Below are 21,273 nucleotides of genomic sequence, written 5' to 3'. Positions count from 1 at the left end.
TGCTAATAACAATTTAATATTAGTTTATTGATGTATTGTACTTTTTAAAAGCTTACATTTAAGAGTCAAAGTAGATTTTGCACTCTAGTATTTCAAGTTTTGGTGAACATATCCATATTCATCTTGTTCTTTCTATTCATTATTTTACATATTTTAATTATCGTTACTTTTACTTCTTTTCCTTTCTAGGAAAAGGATCAATCTGTATATTTCAGAGCCATGCATTTCTACCATTGGTGGACATACTAAGTCTTCTGTATATCTCTTAGCTGTGATACTGTATTGATATAATTTTTCACTTGTTTTCGCTACTCATTGACATCACTTTTAGTTAGCAAGAAATGGCAACAGTTTACTCACCATGTTAACATATTGCATAATGGATTAATTTCTGTCTTCTAATAAACTTTTGCATTGACAGTGAAATTGACAAGAACACTGATTATATGTCAAACTTGAGGAGAGATAAATGGATGGTAGAAGGTAAACTCCGCAAGTAAGTCCTGTTTTATTAAAGTTAGTATACTGTTTCCCATTGTACAAATTCCCCAGTAAAACATAAATTCCAAACACAGAATTTAAAGTTTATTATGTGTAAGAAATAAAAAAAGGTAAAGCTTAATTAAGATGAATTAAGAAATTAATAAAACCTAGGATGAGAGTCTGCAATGGACAAAAGTTGTAATTAGAGTCATTGAACATCTTATGCTTCAGACTTAGAAAAAAGTCAGTTTACATTTTTGCTTCCAAAGAAGTCAAGCAATCACGTTTTCTAAGATTGTTGTTGGCTATCAAGTTAGTTTTGTCATAAGTAGAATCTGTTTAGAACTGCCACTTTTAAAAATTGCTTTCTAATTAAAGTTTGCTTTCATAGAGTCTAAAATGTCCAAATGTATTCAGAATTAAAGCTTAATTAGTTTCCCGCCAGGAAATATAATGCTGAAATTACTCAATTTCTATGTAAGAGGAGATTTCTTTGTATAATTTGAACAGAAATTTTTCAGTCTGAAAGCATGGGATCAGGAATTATCATTGGTCATTGCTAGAGTTAATTTTTGCAGCTAAGTTTTATTTTTAAAATATATTCTAATTCCAGAGAGATCCAGAATAATTCTTAAAAGTCAATATATTCTGTAATTTCTGGAAACATATTTCTTAAATTTCTTTAATTCTAATTTTATTGCCATTGACTTAATACTCACCGTAAGGCATTTTTGCTTAAAACTCACGTTATTTTCTCTAAAATGTATGAAGAGAAGGTTTTCTTGTACATCCTAATTTTGTTACATTTTAAAGGCTCCGAATCATTTATGCTAAGAAAGCAGGCAAGAGAGACACTTCAGGTGGCATCGATCTTGGAGAAGAGCAGCACGCGTCGGCCACCCCCACAGCAGGATACAAGCGAAGAAGGAAGGGCGGCGACAGTGACGCTGATGGCAACGAGGAGGAGGAGGAGGAGGAAGACAAGGAAGACAGAAAAGGAAAGAAAACTGATGTCTGTGAAGATGAGGTAATCAAGTTTAGGTAGATTTTATTACTTGACAAAGATAACATAACATACTGAAAACAGAATTTGGGGGTCAGGTGGATTTGGGTTTGAATTCCATTTTGACACTTACTTGCCTCAGTTTCTTCATCTGAAAACTGAATATTTATAACAATCACCTCGTAAAGTTTTTTGTGATGGTTTAATAATTGCCCACACATGGGATGGGCTTACACTGAATAAACAAAGGCAAGTTTTTCTTTTTATAGAACATATTGAGAGTTCTTCAAAGAACCATGTAGATTCTTAATTTCAGTTATCCTCTTTCATTCTGGTAAAATCCTAGCTTATATGTGTACAATACTTCATGCCTTGAAAGTATTGTCACATTTAGTGAAACTGATGTATTTCTCAAGCATCATCAGTTTGTTATGTGCCTCGCTCTGGGCACTTTTGATCAAAGATGAGTAAGGTACCGAAAGTCCTTTCTCAACTTGCAGTCTCATTGAGGAAGATTTGCCGTAAGAAAATGTAATGTACTACACGTTAACTGCTTTGCCGGTGGTATCTACTCTGTGCTAGGCAGGCGGAAAGGAAGGGCATTGAACCTTTATGAGGAATAGGTCCTCAACGAAGGCTTTCTGGGCCCACTGGCTGAGGCTAAAAGGTGGGCTGAATGTTAACCTGGGGAAGAACCCGTAGAGAAGTGCTCGGGCAAAAAGCACAGCATAAACGGACGTAGGAATCTGAAACCACGATGCGCCTTAAGTGACTGACAAGTGCTTCATTGTTATTAGAGAGCCTCCTAGCAACAACTGTGAACTAGGATTTACACTTTTTTGGTAGGAGGAAGCCATTGCTTCCTCTTTGTAAGTGACAGAATGACAGAGTCACACTTGCTTTTTTTAGTGGCTCCCTATGGCAGCTCCATGGAAAATAGAAGTAGATTTGGGGTAGGGCAAGATCAGAGGTGGGAAGGTCGGTCAGGAGATGTTGCAAGAGTTTAATGAGTTGTAGGGTCCCAAACGAGCCCGATGGTAGTTGGGAAGAAGGAGGAAACGATTTCAGTAAATACTTAGGGAGAAGAATGAGTAGTATTTGAACTGGTAGGTTGATGGAAGGGTAGGATTGATGCCCGACCATCTGGTTTGGGAGGCTGCGTGGTATTCTTGCCATTAACTGAGTTAGAGAAATCAGGAGGAACAGAATAAATAGATGATAGAGGAGGAGGGGAGTGCAGATCAGATAGTGGAAGACAAGAAACGATGGTGGGTTCATTTTGGACATGTTACGGTTGAGGTGCCTTTGCAGCAGTTCTGCAGTAAGTTGGATATAAGAATCTGAAGCCTAAAGATGAGTTCAGTCATGAACATATAGATCTGGAAGTTATTCACACAGACAGTAGTTTAAAATCATGAGGTGGGTGATTTCTGTACAGTGGGTTTGGTTTAGGGAACAGAGCAGTAGACTGAAGTTGGAACCCCAGGGGATGTCAATATTTCAGAAGATCCCGTAGGGCTTCTTGTTGAAGAAGGAGCAGTCGTAGAGGTAGGAGGTGTCTGTAATGGTTCAAGGATCTCTGAGGCCATCACCAGAGTCAGTGACTCACTAGGAAGACACACATCAGAATCAGAGAGAAAAGGCGTGTGAGCCACAGCCCAGAGGAAACCAGACCCACACTGTTAAGAGTCTTTTCCCAGTGGAGTCACACAGGATGGGCTTAAGTCTCCTAGGAATGAGTTATGACAAGTATAAAACTCCCAGGAGAAAGACAGGTGTTCAGTATACAGCCCATTGTTAGCCCAGTTGGGTTCCAGTGAGCCAGTCTATCAGCGTGGAAGGAAACCCTGTGAAATCCAAGTTCCCAGACACCAGCCAGGGACCAGCCTTGTACGCGGGCCTTTCAAATAGAGCAGTCAGACCTGCAATGTCAGCTCTTTTCTACCCATGTAGTAGTAGCAAAAATCAAGAAAACTGAACATTTCAAAGGAGGGAGTGATAAACAATGTTAACGTAGCAGGAGTCTAGTGTGATGAGGATCGAAAGTGTCTGTGGGATCGGGCAAGGCAGAGGTCACTGGGGACCAGTGGCAGCACAGTCGTTAGTCGGGTCAGAGCAGGAGCTGGGTGGCGAAGGATCGAGCACCGTAGAAGGTGAGGAGGTGAGATGACTTCTGTAAGCATTGTGCCTCAGAGGAAAAGGTGGTTCCTAAAGGGGACAGACAACCAAGGGTTACTCAGATGTGAAAGGCTAAATATGATTTCGGGTTGAAGGGAGTCAGTAAGAGAGGGGGTTGAAGATATAAAGAAAATAATCAATGGGGCAAGGTAGATAAACTCTACTAAAATTTGTTACTACTTATTTAAATATCATTAATGTCTCTTAACCACATATATCATTTAAAGTGACTTTTTAATTGAATTATAGTTAGATTATAGGGTTTCATTGAGTAAAATCCTGGCAAATGTATATGTTGTTAATGTGAGAAAACAGTTTAAAAACTTTTTAAGATAATAATTTTAGGACCTAACAAGTCAAAATAACATTTCTTTTAAGTGATTTTAGAGTTATCTGTTATGATGAAGAACTGGTAGCCACTTATCAATTGCCTTAAAAAATTTAACTATTTAATGAGCCCAATGATAGGATAGATACATTATTCCTCAAAAAGTAGGTTTAGATTCTTGATTAAAGTTTGGGGAGAGTGCCAGGAATTAAAACTCCCTAGAAGATGCATTTCAGGGAGCCTTTCCGTTGAGACCCGTGTGATCGCTCTCTGTTAGAAGGTCCTGCCCTTGACTAAGTCCATCCCCCTTTGTCTCAAAGATGATTCCCTCTTCTCCACACTCCTCATTCCTTCAGCACATGGAGTCTGTATACCTAAACCTTAGAATTGTGTTGAAACCTACGTGAGCTCTAACCTCACAAGTTGGCCTGGTAACAGGTTATGTGGATGATTGAACTTTGACACATAGGGACATACAGTGGCCTCTCTTTTGGTTGGGAAATCATGGAGAACCACGGCAGAGATGAGTTCTTTGTGCTTAGTCTCCTTGCCTTTCTCTCTGACCTTTTAAGTTCTACACATCTCTTAAAATTATAAGGACTATTAGTCAAAACTCCTTTGCTTTAAACAAACCTTAGTAGACACTTTACTTCCTTTTCATCTTAGGGAGAGTCTTAGAAACAGCACTAAGTTTATTTGACTGATACATAGTTACTTTGATGTCTTTTGCAAGTATTTTTTATTACTGTTGCTTGAATTGTATTTTTGTGTAAGCATATTATCAAACATTTGCCCTGCGAGTCAAAAGATCACTTTAGAACCATACAGACATGTAATTATGTAATTATCTATTTGAGGGTCATTGGGCCTGTTCTCTTTTAAGACTTCTTTCCTGAAGTAGAAATTGTGTTACTGTTAGCACAAACAGTATGCCTAAATGCCTCTGTAACTTGCTCCCCTAAACTGGATGAGAAGTAGATAAACGATAGCTTATACTAAAGCTTCTTTCCATTTCCTTTTGTTGGGGAGATAACTACTCATCCAGAAATACCTGCTCATGAGTGGTTGGTGGCAGTGTGGCTTTTTAAAAATGCTTCTAGAAAATGAGCACCGGAAACAAATTTTACTTTTTTAAACCTAAGAGGTACCTGCATTTTCTAGATACAATTTTCAGAAAGAGGGAAAGTAACCAGTTTGCACACTGTGTGCCTGGAAGTTTGCTGGTTACTTTCAGATCTGTTCTCCTCGGCCTTCACAGATGCCCCCATGTTACAGGAAATGTTGTTATCAATCTACAGGTAAGGAAATAGTCTTAGAAGAGTTAAGTAGTTTGCCCATAGGAAGTAGCGTGGCTACGATACAAAGAAAAGACATGTGCCTTTTACTTTATGCTTTCCCTCTAAAACATATAATTTGGTGGTTGTTTTCCTATATTCATTTTCTAGAATGAAAAATTTCATGTAATCACCAGTAAAGTACCACTTACGAAATTAGTATTATATATCGTAGGGATTATTTTTCTTATAAAAGCTCAATGTGTTCAAAATATAACTTACCTTCTTTGCCCTAAAAATGACTCCAGTGAGTCACTGGTACCAAATGAATGGTACCAGTAGTTTTGCAGTCTCCCAGATTTAAACTCTTACCATAATTTACTACTTCCTTTGTCTCCCTCACCCCTCTCTGCCTCATACCCATGAGTGGCCATGACTTAACATTTCTAATTAGGTAATACTCTCTTACGTCCATTTGCTTTTCTCCGTTTCTGTTTCTTTTACCTATGTAAGTCCCACATTCTCCGTCCCTCTTGAGTCACTGCAGTGGAATACTAACCAGATTTGACAATGTTCATCCTTTCCCTGCTCCAGGCCATCTTAGGACTATTGCCGTATTATCTTTGTAAGCGTAGTTCTCACGTTTAACCTCCCTCAAAGGATCACGTTATTGACCATGGTCAAGCATTTATAGCTCTAGATCGTTTAACCCTGAACTCATCCTTGCCTCATCTCCTGTCTTACCTCTTCGTGTACCTTTCATGTCAAGATACATCAGACTCTTTCTGGAATGCCCTGCGCTTTCTCTGATTGATCGAATCCGAACCATTCTTCGGTAGCTAATTAAGACACAACTTCTTCCATGTAGCCTCTCTCGGTAAAGATTCCCACTAAAAGTAATCTCACCCTCTCCTGAACTCCATGACTCTTAAATCTCTACCTCTTTTGGGGTCCCTATGGCTTCCTCTGTGTAGTGGTTTTTATTTCCATAGTGTGATGTGCATGTGTCTCCCTACCAGATTATTAGTTTACAAAGAACCAAGAGCTGAGGCTTACTCATTCCCATAGGGCCTGTCCTAGTGCTTTGCATAAAGGAGGCCTTCATTAAATACCCACAGATTGATTGAATAAATCTTAAAACTTTAAATGATACTGTATTTTGTCATGTATAGGATGAAGGTGACCAAGCAGCAAGTGTTGAAGAGCTAGAAAGACAGATTGAAAAGCTGAGTAAAGTAAGCAGTTTTCAGATTATAGCTTACATCATTTTTGCAGTGTTTTAAAAATCCACCTTGTATGGGATTCCTTTTTTGTGACTGCTAAATAAAAGCAAGCTTCTTGTAAGTAATTAAAATGGAGAGCTCCAGAAACATTCTCACAATTAAACCGTAAAAGTTTCTTGCCAATGTTAAAGTCCTCCCTCTTAAGACATGGTACTAACTTAATCAAGAGCTATATTCTTTAGCTCTTTATTTAAATACAAAATATCAATAAATGCATGGTTTTATTTCTTGGAATTCATAACTTTTAAAATTCAGTCAGATTTCATGTTAATAGTTTCAGCATCCTGTGTTTTATTTATTTTATTTATTTATTTATTTTTTTTTTCTAGATAATTATTTTTTATTGAAGGGTAGTTGACACACAGTATTACATTACATTAGTTTCAGGTGTACAACATAGTGATTCCACATTTATATACATGACAATTCTAGGTACCAGCTATCACCATACCAAGCTGTTACAATATCTTGACTATATTCATTATATCCCGGTTACTTCTTATTTTACCATTGGAAGTGTGTACTTTTTTTTTTTTTTTTTTGTGAGGGCATCTCTCATATTTATTGATCAAATGGTTGTTAACAACAATAAAATTCTGTATAGGGGAGTCAATGCTCAATGCACAATCATTAATCCACTCCAAGCCTAATTTTCGTCAGTCTCCAATCTTCTGAGGCATAACAAACAAGTTCTTACATGGAGAACAAATTCTTACATTGTGAATTAAGTTCTTACATGGTGAACAGTACAAGGGCAGCCATCACAGAAACCTTCAGTTTTGCTCATGCATTATGAACTATGAACAGTCAGTTCAAATAGGAATACTCATTTGATTTTTATACTTGATTTATATGTGGATACCACATTTCTCTCTTTATTATTATTATTTTTAATAAAATGCTGAAGTGGTAGGTAGATACAAGATAAAGGTAGAAAACATAGTTTAGTGTTGTAAGAGAGCAAATGTGGATGATCAGGTGTGTGCCTGTAGACTATGTGTTAATCCAAGGTAGACGAGGGCAATAAAACATCCACGTATGCAGAAGATTTCTCTCAGAACAGGGGGGGGTGAGGTTCTAAGCCTCACCTCTGTTGATCCCCAATTTCTCACCTGTCCTGTGTTTTATTTTACATTAGTGTACTTGTGGGTTTTCTTTGCACTGGATCTATAGACTGTATATGTATGTACTTCTCATGTAAAACTGAATTTCAGTAGCATTAGTGAAGTATTTCAGGATTAGTATTATGAGATATCTGCATTTTATGTCATTAGATTCATCACACAGTTATTCCAAAATTTAGTCATATGCTGCCTAAGGTCTGCAGCATGAGTATAAAAATAGGCAAATACAGGTATATGTGAGTATTATTTGTTACACACTGTAATCATTAGAATTGAGCCAATTGTCTTTGGCTCAGTGAAACACTTGATCACATTGTTTATTACCAAATATAAGACATGCTTTACGATAAGATATCTAATAAAACAAAACGTTTTTTAATCCTTGGCAACAAAAATATTCTAATTACCCTCAAAGTAATTTCTGTCTTTACAACTGTTACTGGAACTGAAGTCAGACGTGTGATATCAGTTCTTTTGCTGCCTTTCTTCAATAGTGAAATCTAGCTGCTCTAAAGCCATGATAAGTATAAAGTCACTTAAATATCAATTTTGAAAGCACTTAACACCCATAGCATAATTGTATGCATCATTTTTTAACAGCAACAGAGTCAGTACAGAAGGGAGCTCTTCGATGTGTCTCACTCTTTACGTTCAGTGATGTTTGGCCAGGATCGTTACAGACGTCGGTATTGGATTTTTCCCCAGTGTGGGGGGATTTTTGTAGAAGGCATGGAGAGCGCTGCAGGTAGGAGCCATTAATCTGTTACAAAGTAATATAACAAACCATACGTTTTAAAACCCTGTTACTCCTTCGATATATTGTGTGCTTCCAGAATCAAATGTGCATTGTGGATAAACATTGTAAAACCTTGTTTTTCATTTCTTTTGAACTCATAATGCCCCTTTCACTGATAAATATTCCTTTCCAGTCCATGATTTTTCTTCTTCTGCACTTTCTGACATCCACCCATTTAGTGGACACAGATCTTTACCTGTATTGTACTGTGTAGCTGCTGCTCCGTTTCTCTTCCTTCGCACTGTCAAATTTTCCAACATGTGCTTTACTCTTTAACCTTTGCAGCAACCATCCATCCTGACGGTAGCCCTGGAGGTAAACTGCTGAAATCTAAGACCCTTAGCATAAGACTCATTCATCTTGAAGTCTTGTATGTGTTTGAAATTTGTGATTACCTTCTTCTCCATTAAACTTCTTACTTTCTTAAGTATTATCACACATCCTTCATATTCTACCTTTAGACTCTGCTTTTCTGGCTCCGTTTCTGTTAAATTAACTAGCGCGGTACACAGTGCATTTATAGGCCCGGTAAAGTGTCTTGAATTGAATGTTTCAGAATACTATGTCTGGGCATTTTCAAATGCTTAGATTCTGATGGGGCCACAGCGTCAAGTCAGTGCTTACATGTAGCCATTGCCCGAGGGTGGTGTAGGGAGGCGAAAACTTCTTTCAGCTCGTTTTTTTTGAATACGCAGTATGTGTCGGGCATTTCTGGGCACTGGATGTTCAAAGATAAACAAAACATTAGTCCATGCCATCCATGTAGATGTTTAACAGTCCAATGTAAAGAAGGGACTGATTAATCACATAGGTGTCTAGAACAGGTACTATATAACAATGTAAGTACCCTTGGGGCACAAAGGACGGTTAATAATAATTGAAAATGGTTTAGAATAGTGGCTGGCATGTAAATATTGTTGGCCTATAACAAGCAGAGTTACTCTTCTGCACAGTCATTTATTTCTTGTGAGTCAAAGAATATGAAGAATGGGTATAAAATCGTATATTGGAATGATGCGTGAAAGTCATGGTCTGCCTTCCCAGGGTAAAAGTTGCTGATAGAGATAGAATCAGGGAGGGCACTTAGAGGCTTCAGTTGTGTTTATTTTTAAAGATTGATATGAATGGGTCAGAATGTTAGTTAAACAGGAGAGTGTAGTGAGTTCTTTTTTTAACTGATTGCTTAAAATATTTAAACATAAAAATATTTTAAAGCATGGAAAACATAAACTAAGTAACTAATAAGTCAATAAGTAAGTGGGACTGTCATACTAATAAGCCCCTGAACAGCAACAGAAAACATGAACAGAATGAAAAGGCAATCTACTAAATGGGAAAAAATATATGCAAATCTTATATCTGATAAAGGCCTGTTATCCAAAGTATATAAAGAACTCAAAAGCAAATATGACTCAATAGCAAAATAAACAATCTAAAGATCTCAGTGGACATTTTCCCAAAGAAGACACACAGATGGCCACAAGTACCTGAAAAGAGGCTCGACATCATTAACTGTCAGGGAAATGCAAACTACATTAGATATCGCCTCATCCTGTTAGAGTGGTTCTTATCAAAAAGACAAGAAATAAGTGTTGGTGAGGATGTGGAGGGAAGGGAGCTCTTGGGTACTGTTGCAGGGAATGTAAATTGTTGCGGCCACTATTGGAAACAGTATAGAGGTTCCTCAGAAAAGTTAGAACTAGCATATGACCCAGCACTTTCACTTGTGGGTACTTATCCAAACAAATGAAAATGGAAACTCAAATCAGTATCTGCATCCCCGTGTTCATTGCAGCACTATTTGCAATAGCCAAGATAGGGGACCAATCTAAGTGTCTGTTGAAGCATAGTAAGGGCTGGAAAGAACAGGGGATTGTGTGAAATTGGTGAAAGAAAAACTATCTAAAAAATCTCTGTGTACTTAACATCCTTATAAACTTCCAAGATTTTAAAAATAATTTTTACATTTTAATGAGAGGTTTAACTGTCTATAAGTAAGAATTTGGATATTAAAGTTAACGACCCCATGAATAGGCTATTAAAATGTATCACCTCTGAAATCCCCTACTAGTCTCAGACCTAGTGTGGTTAGTTGATCTGTTTGTTTTTGGATATATGAAAGTGATTTTTGAGATAATAGTTCTCAGAATAAATCAAGCACAAATATTAGTACTTCCTTTCTAGCTAGTAACTTGTACAAAATTAAGGAAATTTGCGAGCTTTGGATATATGAAATAAATTATGATAATCCATATAAGAATATTATGCAGCTGATTGAAGGAAAATGTGATACAGTTCTATGTATCATCATGGAAAGCAATCTAAGGTATATAGTGAAAATAGTAAAGTCATCCTTTTATTTCATCATCCAAAAAGTATTTATTGAGCCCCAGTTTCATAGCAGCCACCATGTTAGGTAGCTGGGATCCTGTTAAAGCAATATAAACATTGCTCTGCCTTTAAGTAACGTTTGTTGAGTTAAATTGTAGTGTGTGGGGTGGGGTATGGAATGAAATATTTTAAAATTAGCAGGTTAATGTGTATAATGGTAAATTCTGCAAAAGAAGCATATAGGATGATGATATTCTAAGGTGAATAATAAGATGGGGACCCTACTTGAAATAGAGTAGTCAGGGAAAACCTTTGTGAATAGGTGATACTTAATCTGAAACATTGAAGGGTAAGGAGCCAGTCAACAAAACAGGATTTCAGGCAGAGGAACACCCAGTGCAAAGGCCCCAAGAAAGGACATAACTTACCATGTTTGAGAAGCTGAAAAAAGGGAGAAAGGTGAGCAAGGTTAGCAAGGACAAGAGTGGTTTTCAGGAACCAGATCATACAGTGTTGGAGGCCTTGCTTAGGCATTTGAATTTTATCCAAATAAAAATGTTGCAGAAAACAGTAGCATCCCATTTATGTAACAGCACAAACTAATAGTCATATGCATGCATGTAAGATTTCCCAAAGGATGTATGGACACGATTGATTAAGCAGTTACATCTGAAGATTAGAAATAGGAAGTGAGGGAGTAGGGCAGGAAAGGGTTACATTAGCCTCTTATTACTGAATATTTTACTGTGAACATACATCGTTTTTCAAATTAAATAAAGTAGGTTTATATTTTTCTAACACTTCTTATCAATTATTATTAAAACACTGGTAAAAAATATGGACAAGAAGTTCACTAAGGAGAAATACCTATTATCCTACAGAAAAATATCCAGTCTTATTAATGATCAGAAAAAAATAGAGTTTAGATTCTCACCTCCCGGATATTTCCAAAGACAAAAGTTATTGATAGTCTTCAGTTTCATTGAGGGTGTAGGCAAACAGATGCCCTCGTGTAAGTATGATTGTATATTGATCTAGACTTTCTGGAGGGCAATTTGACAATATGTTTCAAAAACTCTGAAAAGTAATATCTTAGGACTCAGTTTTTTTCTGGAAATGTATCCTAAGGAAGTAAATCAGGAGAAAAAAAATCCAAACACAGATCTAAGATCATTCATCATTTCTAGCATTGTTTCTACTAATGAATAATCGGACCCTATTAATAACTATCAATAGAAGGTTGATTTTTTATGATATATTCCACTGAATATAGTAATTACAATTTAAGGCGTAGGTATATATTTATTGACACATCAGAATAATTAAAGAGTATTATTCAGTAAAACGTACAGGTTGGAAATCTGTAAAATAGGATTTCATGTGTGCATAGAGAATTCCTGGAAAAATTAATACAAAAATGTTAGCAGTAATTTGTATATTATGGCTTTTAATATTTTTTATTATTGTAATTTTTTGTGGTTAGTTACAAAATTACAAAATTTTTTCCAATGAGCGTAACAAGCTAGTGTATAAAAGAAAAAAATGAAGAGTATTAAGTAAGCTAGAGAAATTTGTTAAAGTATTTATGCATATGATTTGATAAATAGCAGTAAATATAGTATGGTTTGATCTAGAGGAACTGATCTTCGTAATGCTTTTGGATTTTGTAGGGCTGAAAGAAATTGCAAAAGAAAGAAAAAAACGAAAAAAAGCAGAAAGCATCCAGACCAAAGAAATATTTGATACTTCTGACGACACTTTAAATTGTTCAAATCCGGATCATTGTGAGCAAAAGGAAGATCCTAACGAAAAAGATAACACAAATCTAATTCTTCAGAATCCTGGCTCTTTTTCCAAACTAAGCAAGCTTTTAGAAGTAGCTAAGGTGCCTCCTGAGTCAGATGTAACGACCCCCAAACCAAAGAGCGGTGCAGATGGGTGCGCACTGCCTCACCAGAACCGTGGGAGACACTCACCGGGCAGCATGCAGCCAACGGTGACACAGAACAGCGTGGAAGGGACAGACTCGAATCTGGTCAGTACCGGTTCAGGTGGTGCAGGCAAGGTCTACAGTCCTCCCCCCAGGGACCAGTTGTTACTGCCAAGAACACCTTGGGAGGACGCTTCCCTTACCCAAGCCGATGCGCCAGCTGCTTCTTCACCAACTCCTCGGGCCCAGCCGCCCTCTAAGTCACCTGCAGCTCTTGAAGTAGCCAAACCAGTAGATTATCCTAGTCCAAAGCCTATTCCAGAAGGTGGGTACCTTGAGAGGGTTTGCTGTAGCCGCTTACTGTATTGTATTGTTACAGATCTCTATATTATAGCTGAATCTTTGATGTTTTTATATAGTTATAAATTTTTTCATTTGTAGCATGCCATTAATTCATATTCTGAATATCTGTAAATGCCCTACATGTTTATCTTGGCTTAGAAATGCAGTTTGGCTGGTGGAGCATTACTGACGCAGAGGATTTAAAAGCTTTGCTCAAAGTGCTACATCCCAGAGGCATAAGAGAAAAGGCATTACAAAAACAAATTCAGAAACACCTGGATTACATCACTCAAGCCTGCATCGAGAATAAGGATGGTGGGCACCTAAAAGAGATTTATTTCTGCTCTCTTGCTTAGTTATGAGAATTAATTCTTTCATCTTAAAGCATATTTTAGTATGTCTTAATCTTAATTTATTACTAATAGGCTTTTTCTTTCCTATCTTGCCCAAAAACAACTTACATTTTCTTAAATTGGTACTACTTTTGATAGTTTGTTACAACCTGCAGACATACTGTTCTGTTTCTAAAGAAGAGTACTTACTGCTCCTTTTGCAAGAGTCAGCTGCCTTGCTTATTCACAAGTGAATTTGTGTGTGTTAAATGTACTTGTACGTGGTACCCCTGGAGTTTCATTCACATTCTGGAAGAAATCATTGAGAGATAAAGTGGATTTTAAAATAAATTTCCTTTCAAATATAGTTACCATTATTGAATTAAATGAAAATGAAGAAAACCCGGTAACTCGAGATATTGTGGAGAAGTGGTCAGTAGAAGAACAAGCAATGGAAGTGGATTTGAGGATTCTTCAACAGGTAGAAGATCTGGAAAGGAGAGTCGCATCAGCAAGTTTGCAAGTAAAGGTAAAATTGACTTGGAATAAAATCTGTTTTTAGAATAATGGAAGGTAACTGACATTTATTGTATGCCTGATACATGCCAGTTACTGTGCTAAATGTTCTCACTTTGATTAATTTCCCCCATCTTACAGGTAAGGAACAAGGCTCAGAGTAAGTAACCTGTCAGTGGTCATAATATAGTAAGTGGCTAAATGTGGGATCAAACCAGCTCTGTCCTCCCGAGTTCTTCTTACGAAATCCTGCCCACCTCCTCAGTGGCATGAAAAATACCATTTCTGGTCTGCAGTTCTTCACCACAAGCAGGATTTCATAGTTTCAGCCACGATAAATGTAATGGCAAACTATTTCTGCAATGTTTCATATGTGCCTGGTAATTGTCTAGTATGCAAGCCACGTTATATAGCCATGTTATATGTTGAACTTTCACTCTATATGATTTAAAATTGCTAATTTAAAAACATTATGTTGTGATACACATACTCACATCCTATGTATATATGTAAAGTTTTAATTATTTATTGACTGGGCATTACCATGTCACAGCCATGATTGAAACTGAAAGGACAACAAAAGAAAAGCTTCACCTTTGTCCAAAAATTTTTGGTTTTAAAAGGAATATAAATGTCTCTTCTCAATTGATAATGTGATGTCTCTGAGAATAAATGGATGGATGATGAATAAGCATGAGAGAGACACTTGAAAAGGCTTAGAAAATGTCGTTTCTGTGTAATTTGATTGAATATTTCATATTTCTCTCAGAATGTGAGACTTACGCCATGGTACTGTCCTACCAATGATTACAAATTAGCTGCATTAATTACTTTACTACTGGCATTCAGAAACTTTGGAGGATCTCATCTCAAAAAATGTCATTTTTCCAGAGCTAACAAAAAAATGTCCCTTTTTTCACCACAGACATAGTTACCCACTTAGGGAAACAAAAATTTATCATTTACTGAAATTGTGCTAGCCAACTATATGTATCCTCCTCCTGGTATTATAATACAATATAAAAATGCCTCACTTATCTGGCATCTTCAACAAATGAACTCTTTCTTCTACACAAGTTAATTTTCTGGAGAAATGAAAATTATTCTATTTAGTGCCATCATTTTTTAACATGTGTGTTGGATCGCTTAGGTTACCGTTCCCTTCCTTTTTAAATTGAGAATAGTGAGTTTGATTTAAATTCTCTTGGTGACACCGGATCATCAGTATGAAGACCAATTATTGGGTAATGATTCCCTCAGGGACTGTGAAGAGGTTTTGCCCCTACAGTAATTTAAAAGGCCCTAGTGTGCTTTACCTTTTAAATGACTACATCTGCTTTCCATAGTCTGTCTTCGTCATCTCTCATGGTTGGTTGTTACTACTTGCTGGTTTGAGTTTGGTTGGTTCTACTCTCCCTGTTTTCCTCCCATGACCATCCCCCTCTGGTTTTAATTCACCGGTTCTAGATGGCCGTTGGTTGGGAAAGCATATCATCAGCATTTTGAAATTGTATGTAAAGTCAGAGCGTGGGCCTAACGTTTTCCTGGCGACATACTGAGATCTTGGTTTATTGACCTTATCACATTACCGACTGCTTAGATGTTCTTGCCCATGTTCTCACCAGCTAAGATAAATGAAATTGGTTTTTTAAGTGAGATGCTCTAACATCCTATTAATACAGTATTATGGGGTTATTATGGACTTTTTAAAGAAATGAATGGTAATTATATTAGTCTTGAGGAATCTTAAACAACAAGTGATGGAAATAATCACAAAACATTTTACCATCTATAAAAGATTTAATGATTTTTTTTCCTGAAAACAAAATATTTATGTGGTCAGCCCTGGGAACTAGCCATTGTGAAGACACATTAAGCAGGTGGCCGTGGTACTACTTAGATGCATTCATTTCTATTTTCAATATTGCTGATAATACGGAAATTCTGTTTTATATTGTAGGAAAATCTGCAAGAATCTAGTCCTGATTCTGTAGAAAGCCGAATTACTCTACTAGCTCCTGTAAACACAGTTCCTGTGTCTCTCTTTCAGTTTTCTCTTTTGTAAGCTGATTACTTCCTTCAGCCATCGGTCCAGTGAAATGGTTTCCAGGCGCACGATTCTCTTCTGATTAAACGGCAGTGTCTATATTCTTAAAATGTACCACTCACTATACACAGAGATGCCTAATGTGTTCATGGGACTTTTACTTCCCTTAAACTGGCACTATACTTCTCTTCATGCCAATTTGTACTAGCTTTTTAACATCCAAACCATACCGTTGCTAAACTGAGTATGCATTATTAGAAAAAAAATCCTTCTGCGTCTTTCATTGTGCTTTTAAGTGTGTTGTATCACATCCAATATTTCTTTGATTGGTTGCTTAAACTTCAAAGCTGAAATTTACATTTATCATTGCTCTATTTTTATTAATTTCATTTGGGTATATTTTTCAGCATATGAAACTATTTTTATCACAGTCCTGTCATACAGAATATTAAACTTCCTTCCTAGTTTAAGTCACCTGCATATTTAATAGTTGAACCGAGCTGTTCACAAGTATATTAACATGACAAGCCAAATAAGAGAGAGCCCTTTGACAGTGGCAGTGAGGACCTTTTCTGAGGTGGCAAGCTGTGTCTGTCACAGGGCTTTGCAGACAATTTTCAACCATCCACCTTCTCAAAATCTAATCCAGTCCTCATTTTCTTGTCTTTTGCTTGCAAAAGTCAAGATGTGTTACATTTATAGGATTCCCTTGATTTAGCAATTTCAGATCCCTTTCAAAATACGGGACTGAGGTTCATTTGTTATGGCATATACGATGCAGTAATGTTTTGTATGTACCTTTTATAAATTCATCCATACTTTCTAATAATGAATATTCTCTTGAGGTAAAGAGGAAGAATTCTGATATATAAGAAAAATAATTCTCTCTAAAGAGATTTAATAAAAAGGATCATGTTCATTCTACTTTTTACTTAATATGCTTTTACAAAGTACCTATTGTACATCAGAGTGGACACCACAAAATTGAATAAAATGTGGTTTCTGCCCTCAGAAAGCATTCCGTACAATAGGGCAACAATACGTGTATACAGCCCTGCAGAATCTAGTAACGGATTGTGAAGATGTAGAAAGTGATTCATGAATTTAGGACAGGAATACACTGATTGTGGTGAACATAGGGGAAAGATCAAGGAAGATTGCCTGTAGAAGTCCAGATGGAACTTGAGAAGATGGAGAAGCTTTTGACAGAGAACAAGGAGTGCTACTAGGAAGAGTTAATAACTGGGCAGAGCACCAGGATCAGGAAGCTCAGGACATGTTTGGGGTGTGTGGCAAGTCATGGAATTTGATTGCAGTGTTGGATGCCTGAATGGGAAGATGAGCGAAAGAGGGAGATTGAGGTACTTGAATGTCATGGTAAAACTGGACTTTACTGAACATTAGGAACTCTGAAGGGTTTGAGCTAAAGGATCATTGTAAGCAAGCTGAATTATAAGACATTCATTTATTCAATCAGCGTATATTTTGAGTGTCTAATATTTGCCTTCCCACTGCTGGAGATGAAATGAGTAAAAGTAGACATGGTCCGTGCCCTCAGGGAATTTAGAAGTAGAAAGATATTAATTAAATAATCACAGCAGTATCAGATTGTGACTGCCACAGGTATGGAATATCACATGGTTCTGTGAGAGTCTGTAAGAGGGAGGCTTCCCTCCTAAAAGCGGTCAGGGAAGGGTTCCCTGAAGAAATAAATTATCACGTGAGGGCCACAGGATGAGTGGAGTCAGTAACTAGGGGCAGAGGAGAGGGGAAAAGCTCTGCGGGCAAATGTAGCAGCTTCTGCAGAGCTCCTGAGGCCAGGATGGGCAGTGCAAGGGCCTGCGCAGGAGGAGTGGCGGAAGGAATGAAAATGAACAGGAGGCACAAAGTCCCTGCTGTCGAGAGATTCCCATTTAAAGTGGGCCCGTGAGAGAACCAGCAGTTGGTGTGAAGTCCCTCGGAATACTTGGCTGATCTCCACTCTACCTCTCATAACACCAAAAGTTGTTAAATTTTCTTCTTCAAACTTCTCTTACAACTTTCTAATAATTTTCTTCCTTATTTTTACCTAGCATTAGGAAACACAAGGTAAAAACTTGTAGTAATGATCCTTGAGCTCTGTTGGCGTCGGCTGCTGTATTATAAGTAAAGGTAACTCACCCGTCAGGCATTTTAAGAGGAAACCATGCTAACATTACTCTCTTGATATATAGGGTTGGATGTGTCCAGAACCGGCATCAGAAAGGGAGGACTTGGTCTATTTTGAACATAAGTCATTTTCTAACTTGTGCAAGGAGCACGATGGAGAATTTACTGACGCAGAAGAAAGCAGTGCGCATGCACTAGAGCGGAAGAGCGACAACCCCCTAGATATAGCTGTAAGCAGGCTGTCTGAGTTGGAGCGAAACATTGAAAGGAGGTATCTGAAGAGCCCCTTAAGTACCACCATTCAGATCAAACTGGATAATGTGGGCACAGTTACTGGCCCTGCTCCTGCACCATCCACTAGTGGTGATGATGACGGGTAGGTTATTGAAATTAACTTGAAAAATTATTGTGCTTCTTTGCTAATTGGAGCCTATTTTCTATTGCCTGTTATCTATGTATCTTCTTGTATATCTGTGATCCACATGGATCATGCTATTTGCATGGTGCTTTGTAAAAAATGTTTTTTCTCTTGTTATGTGTGTTGATAATCCTGCGAAGTGATCTTACATTTACCTGATTGTGACTAAGCTTTGAGGCACGTAGCCACAGTCTGTGCACTACATCAAATTTAGTTGCTTAAACCTTATACTTATCGGCTGTTACATGTTTCATCATCACTTGGCTATCAGTGTGATGACTGTTTCAGATTCGGTAACCGTAAGTGTGGACATGGCCTACTTAATTTTTCTGTATTTCAATGCAGAATTGAAGAGGATATTGTTCCCGGTCTCAGGGTGTGGCGATGGGCATTATCAGAAGCTCGCAGTGCTGCCCAGGTGGCTCTGTGCATTCAGCAGTTACAGAAATCCATAGCATGGGAAAAATCCATTATGAAAGCTGTAAGTGTTTTTATTTAAGAAATACTGCAACTAATTTACACTGGCCTGTTTTTTTCCCAACCTCCAGATTTTTCTTAATTCTACATTTCTTACTGTCAGAATAATGTATGCTGTACCTGAGTTTTCTTAGTTCCTAAATGCTGTACGGTTTGATACTTTCCTCCTTGTTGTGAGCTTTTTGAAGTACTCTATCAAATGTGTTTATCTTTAATCGCGATTCTCCCTCCTTTAGATATTGTTTATAATTTACTGAAGTTGTCTTCTGTGTTCAGTCAGCATAATAGTTAATTATGTTGTTAATCTAATCATAATAGTTTTTAATGTAAATATTCTGAAGTTGTTAATCCAAATATTCTTTTGCTTCTGTAAACATGGCAGTTGCTAGCATTACCTGTAGTATACATTCATTGCATCCCTAAAATGTTCCTTATGTTTTTATCAATTTTAATTTTTTTAATGCTAAGAAATTCTTAGATAATAAACAAAATAAGCAGAGAGCTCTTACTTTAACCAATATCATGTATTTGACATCAGATGCAGTTCACATGAAAAGTAGATCTTCTAAGTCTTTTCTCTAATAATTCAAAAATTTTTTTCATCTTCTGTGTTTGAGCCCAGTTAGTCACTGTCATGTAGTGACCCCTGTTTTGTACCAGACACCAAATATATGTGTTAAATCATGTCTGTGTCCCTTTTGTCTCTTATCACATAGAGAAATATTTATTATTCGTAGACTTTTGTGAATTGCTTTACCATTTGCTTTTAAATTATAGATTAGCTTTAACATTCAAACATTTGACATTTGTCTGCATGAATGACTGGAAGTAAGATTACTCAACAATAGTCATTCCCCAAAGAAAAGAAGTGAGCCTTAAATAATTTAGCACTCTTTCCTTCATTCTCATCTCTGTGCTTATATTACGGAAGGCCTTATTCATTCTATAGAAATAAATTCGGTTTCTTCTGTATTTTTTCAGTTCTTCCTAAAATGTCCACAGAATAGTGAATCTGCAGTTTTCACAATGTCCTCAAATTTTGGTCTTTCCCCATGTAGACTAGAATTCACCATGAGTTTTAAGACAGTGTCCAGTTTATCTGGTAGCATTTTTTACCAGGTAAAATTTTTTCTTGTAAAAACTATTAAAATCAGTTTTAAAGTCACTTTAGACAAATGTGTTTGGTGGAGTCTAGGCTATAATGATCCAAAAATATTGAATTCCTACAACACAATTAAATTTAAATGGTTGTTTTACTCATCCACCAAGAGAATCATCACAATGTGGTCAGTTTTGTTATAACCTTTACACAAAAAACAAAACTGGTACCAAAAGCTGCCTATTTGTAGTAGACTTTCTTCCTACAATTTACAGAATTTTTTCTGTTTTTGGAAATTCATAACCTTTTCCAGATTATTAATATGCATTTCTCATTAACACCATCTCTCATAATTCTCTTTTTAATGTTCAATAATACAGTATTTGCTGTGAAACTACCTTAAAAAGAAGGCAGAGTTTCATGGTCAGGATGAATGAGTGCATTGTAACCTTTAGTTAGATGTAACAGTGCCCGTAATAATCCTCGTAAGTCCTAGCAGAATGTTTAAGTGCTCAATGCCTTTAGAAGTACCCATTTGCCAGACACCAGCCTTACCAGGAAGGAGCTGGCATAATTTGCCTCTAGATAATTTTCTGTCCAGGGTGTTCTTCATATTGTTGCTAATAATAAACAGTAGGCAACATCTACTATTTTTTACTGTAGCAGCAAAGGAATTAAAACCAATATTAATACGTTTGCTCTAACATATTGTGAGCTCTTTACTGTGATTTTTCAAAAGTGATATGAGCTTGCTATCTGTCACCCTTTCCTAATAAGTGTCAGAAAATAATTTTATTTTTAAATGAAAAATGTGCGAAGTAAAACAGACTTCATGGTATTTTTAGTATATTTAGAAAACAATTAACTTAATATTCATGAATTAAATCTGTTGTTAGAGGGGTTGAAATATAATCTTCCAAATGTTTTGCAGTGAGTATTTTTACAATAGAACGTGTAATGATGTAACTCAGTTTTGGAGAAATAATACCATATTTAGTGGTATGGTATTAGGAAGTGTCATAAAATAAAACTGTTGGAACATTAAACTGCAGCTTTTGCTCTTAGTACACATGCCAATTTTAGTATGACACATGTATCTCATATAGTTGGTAGGTATTTACTAAATTGAATAGTTTTCTATTTGCCATTTTGGTAAGATTCTTA

General features: G+C 36.7%; 1 protein-coding gene across 1 annotated transcript in view; it reads left to right on the top strand.

The window, feature by feature from the left end:
• The window catches only part of LOC118923771 (bromodomain adjacent to zinc finger domain protein 2B-like), a 113,429-nt gene that overhangs the window by 85,149 nt on the left and 7,007 nt on the right, over nt 1-21,273 (top strand). The window contains exons 10-19 of the mRNA XM_057493915.1: nt 422-496; nt 1,297-1,510; nt 6,439-6,501; nt 8,274-8,418; nt 12,471-13,055; nt 13,232-13,387; nt 13,773-13,933; nt 15,881-15,940; nt 18,181-18,491; nt 18,879-19,014. Coding sequence (XP_057349898.1) covers nt 422-496; nt 1,297-1,510; nt 6,439-6,501; nt 8,274-8,418; nt 12,471-13,055; nt 13,232-13,387; nt 13,773-13,933; nt 15,881-15,940; nt 18,181-18,491; nt 18,879-19,014 — 1,906 coding nt within the window. The remainder of the gene's footprint in view (nt 1-421; nt 497-1,296; nt 1,511-6,438; nt 6,502-8,273; nt 8,419-12,470; nt 13,056-13,231; nt 13,388-13,772; nt 13,934-15,880; nt 15,941-18,180; nt 18,492-18,878; nt 19,015-21,273) is intronic.

Source organism: Manis pentadactyla, chromosome 16 (assembly GCF_030020395.1).
Source record: "Manis pentadactyla isolate mManPen7 chromosome 16, mManPen7.hap1, whole genome shotgun sequence".
Lineage (NCBI taxonomy): Eukaryota > Metazoa > Chordata > Mammalia > Pholidota > Manidae > Manis > Manis pentadactyla.
The sequence above is the reverse complement of the archived record's forward strand: the minus strand, read 5'-3'. Positions and strand labels throughout refer to the sequence as shown.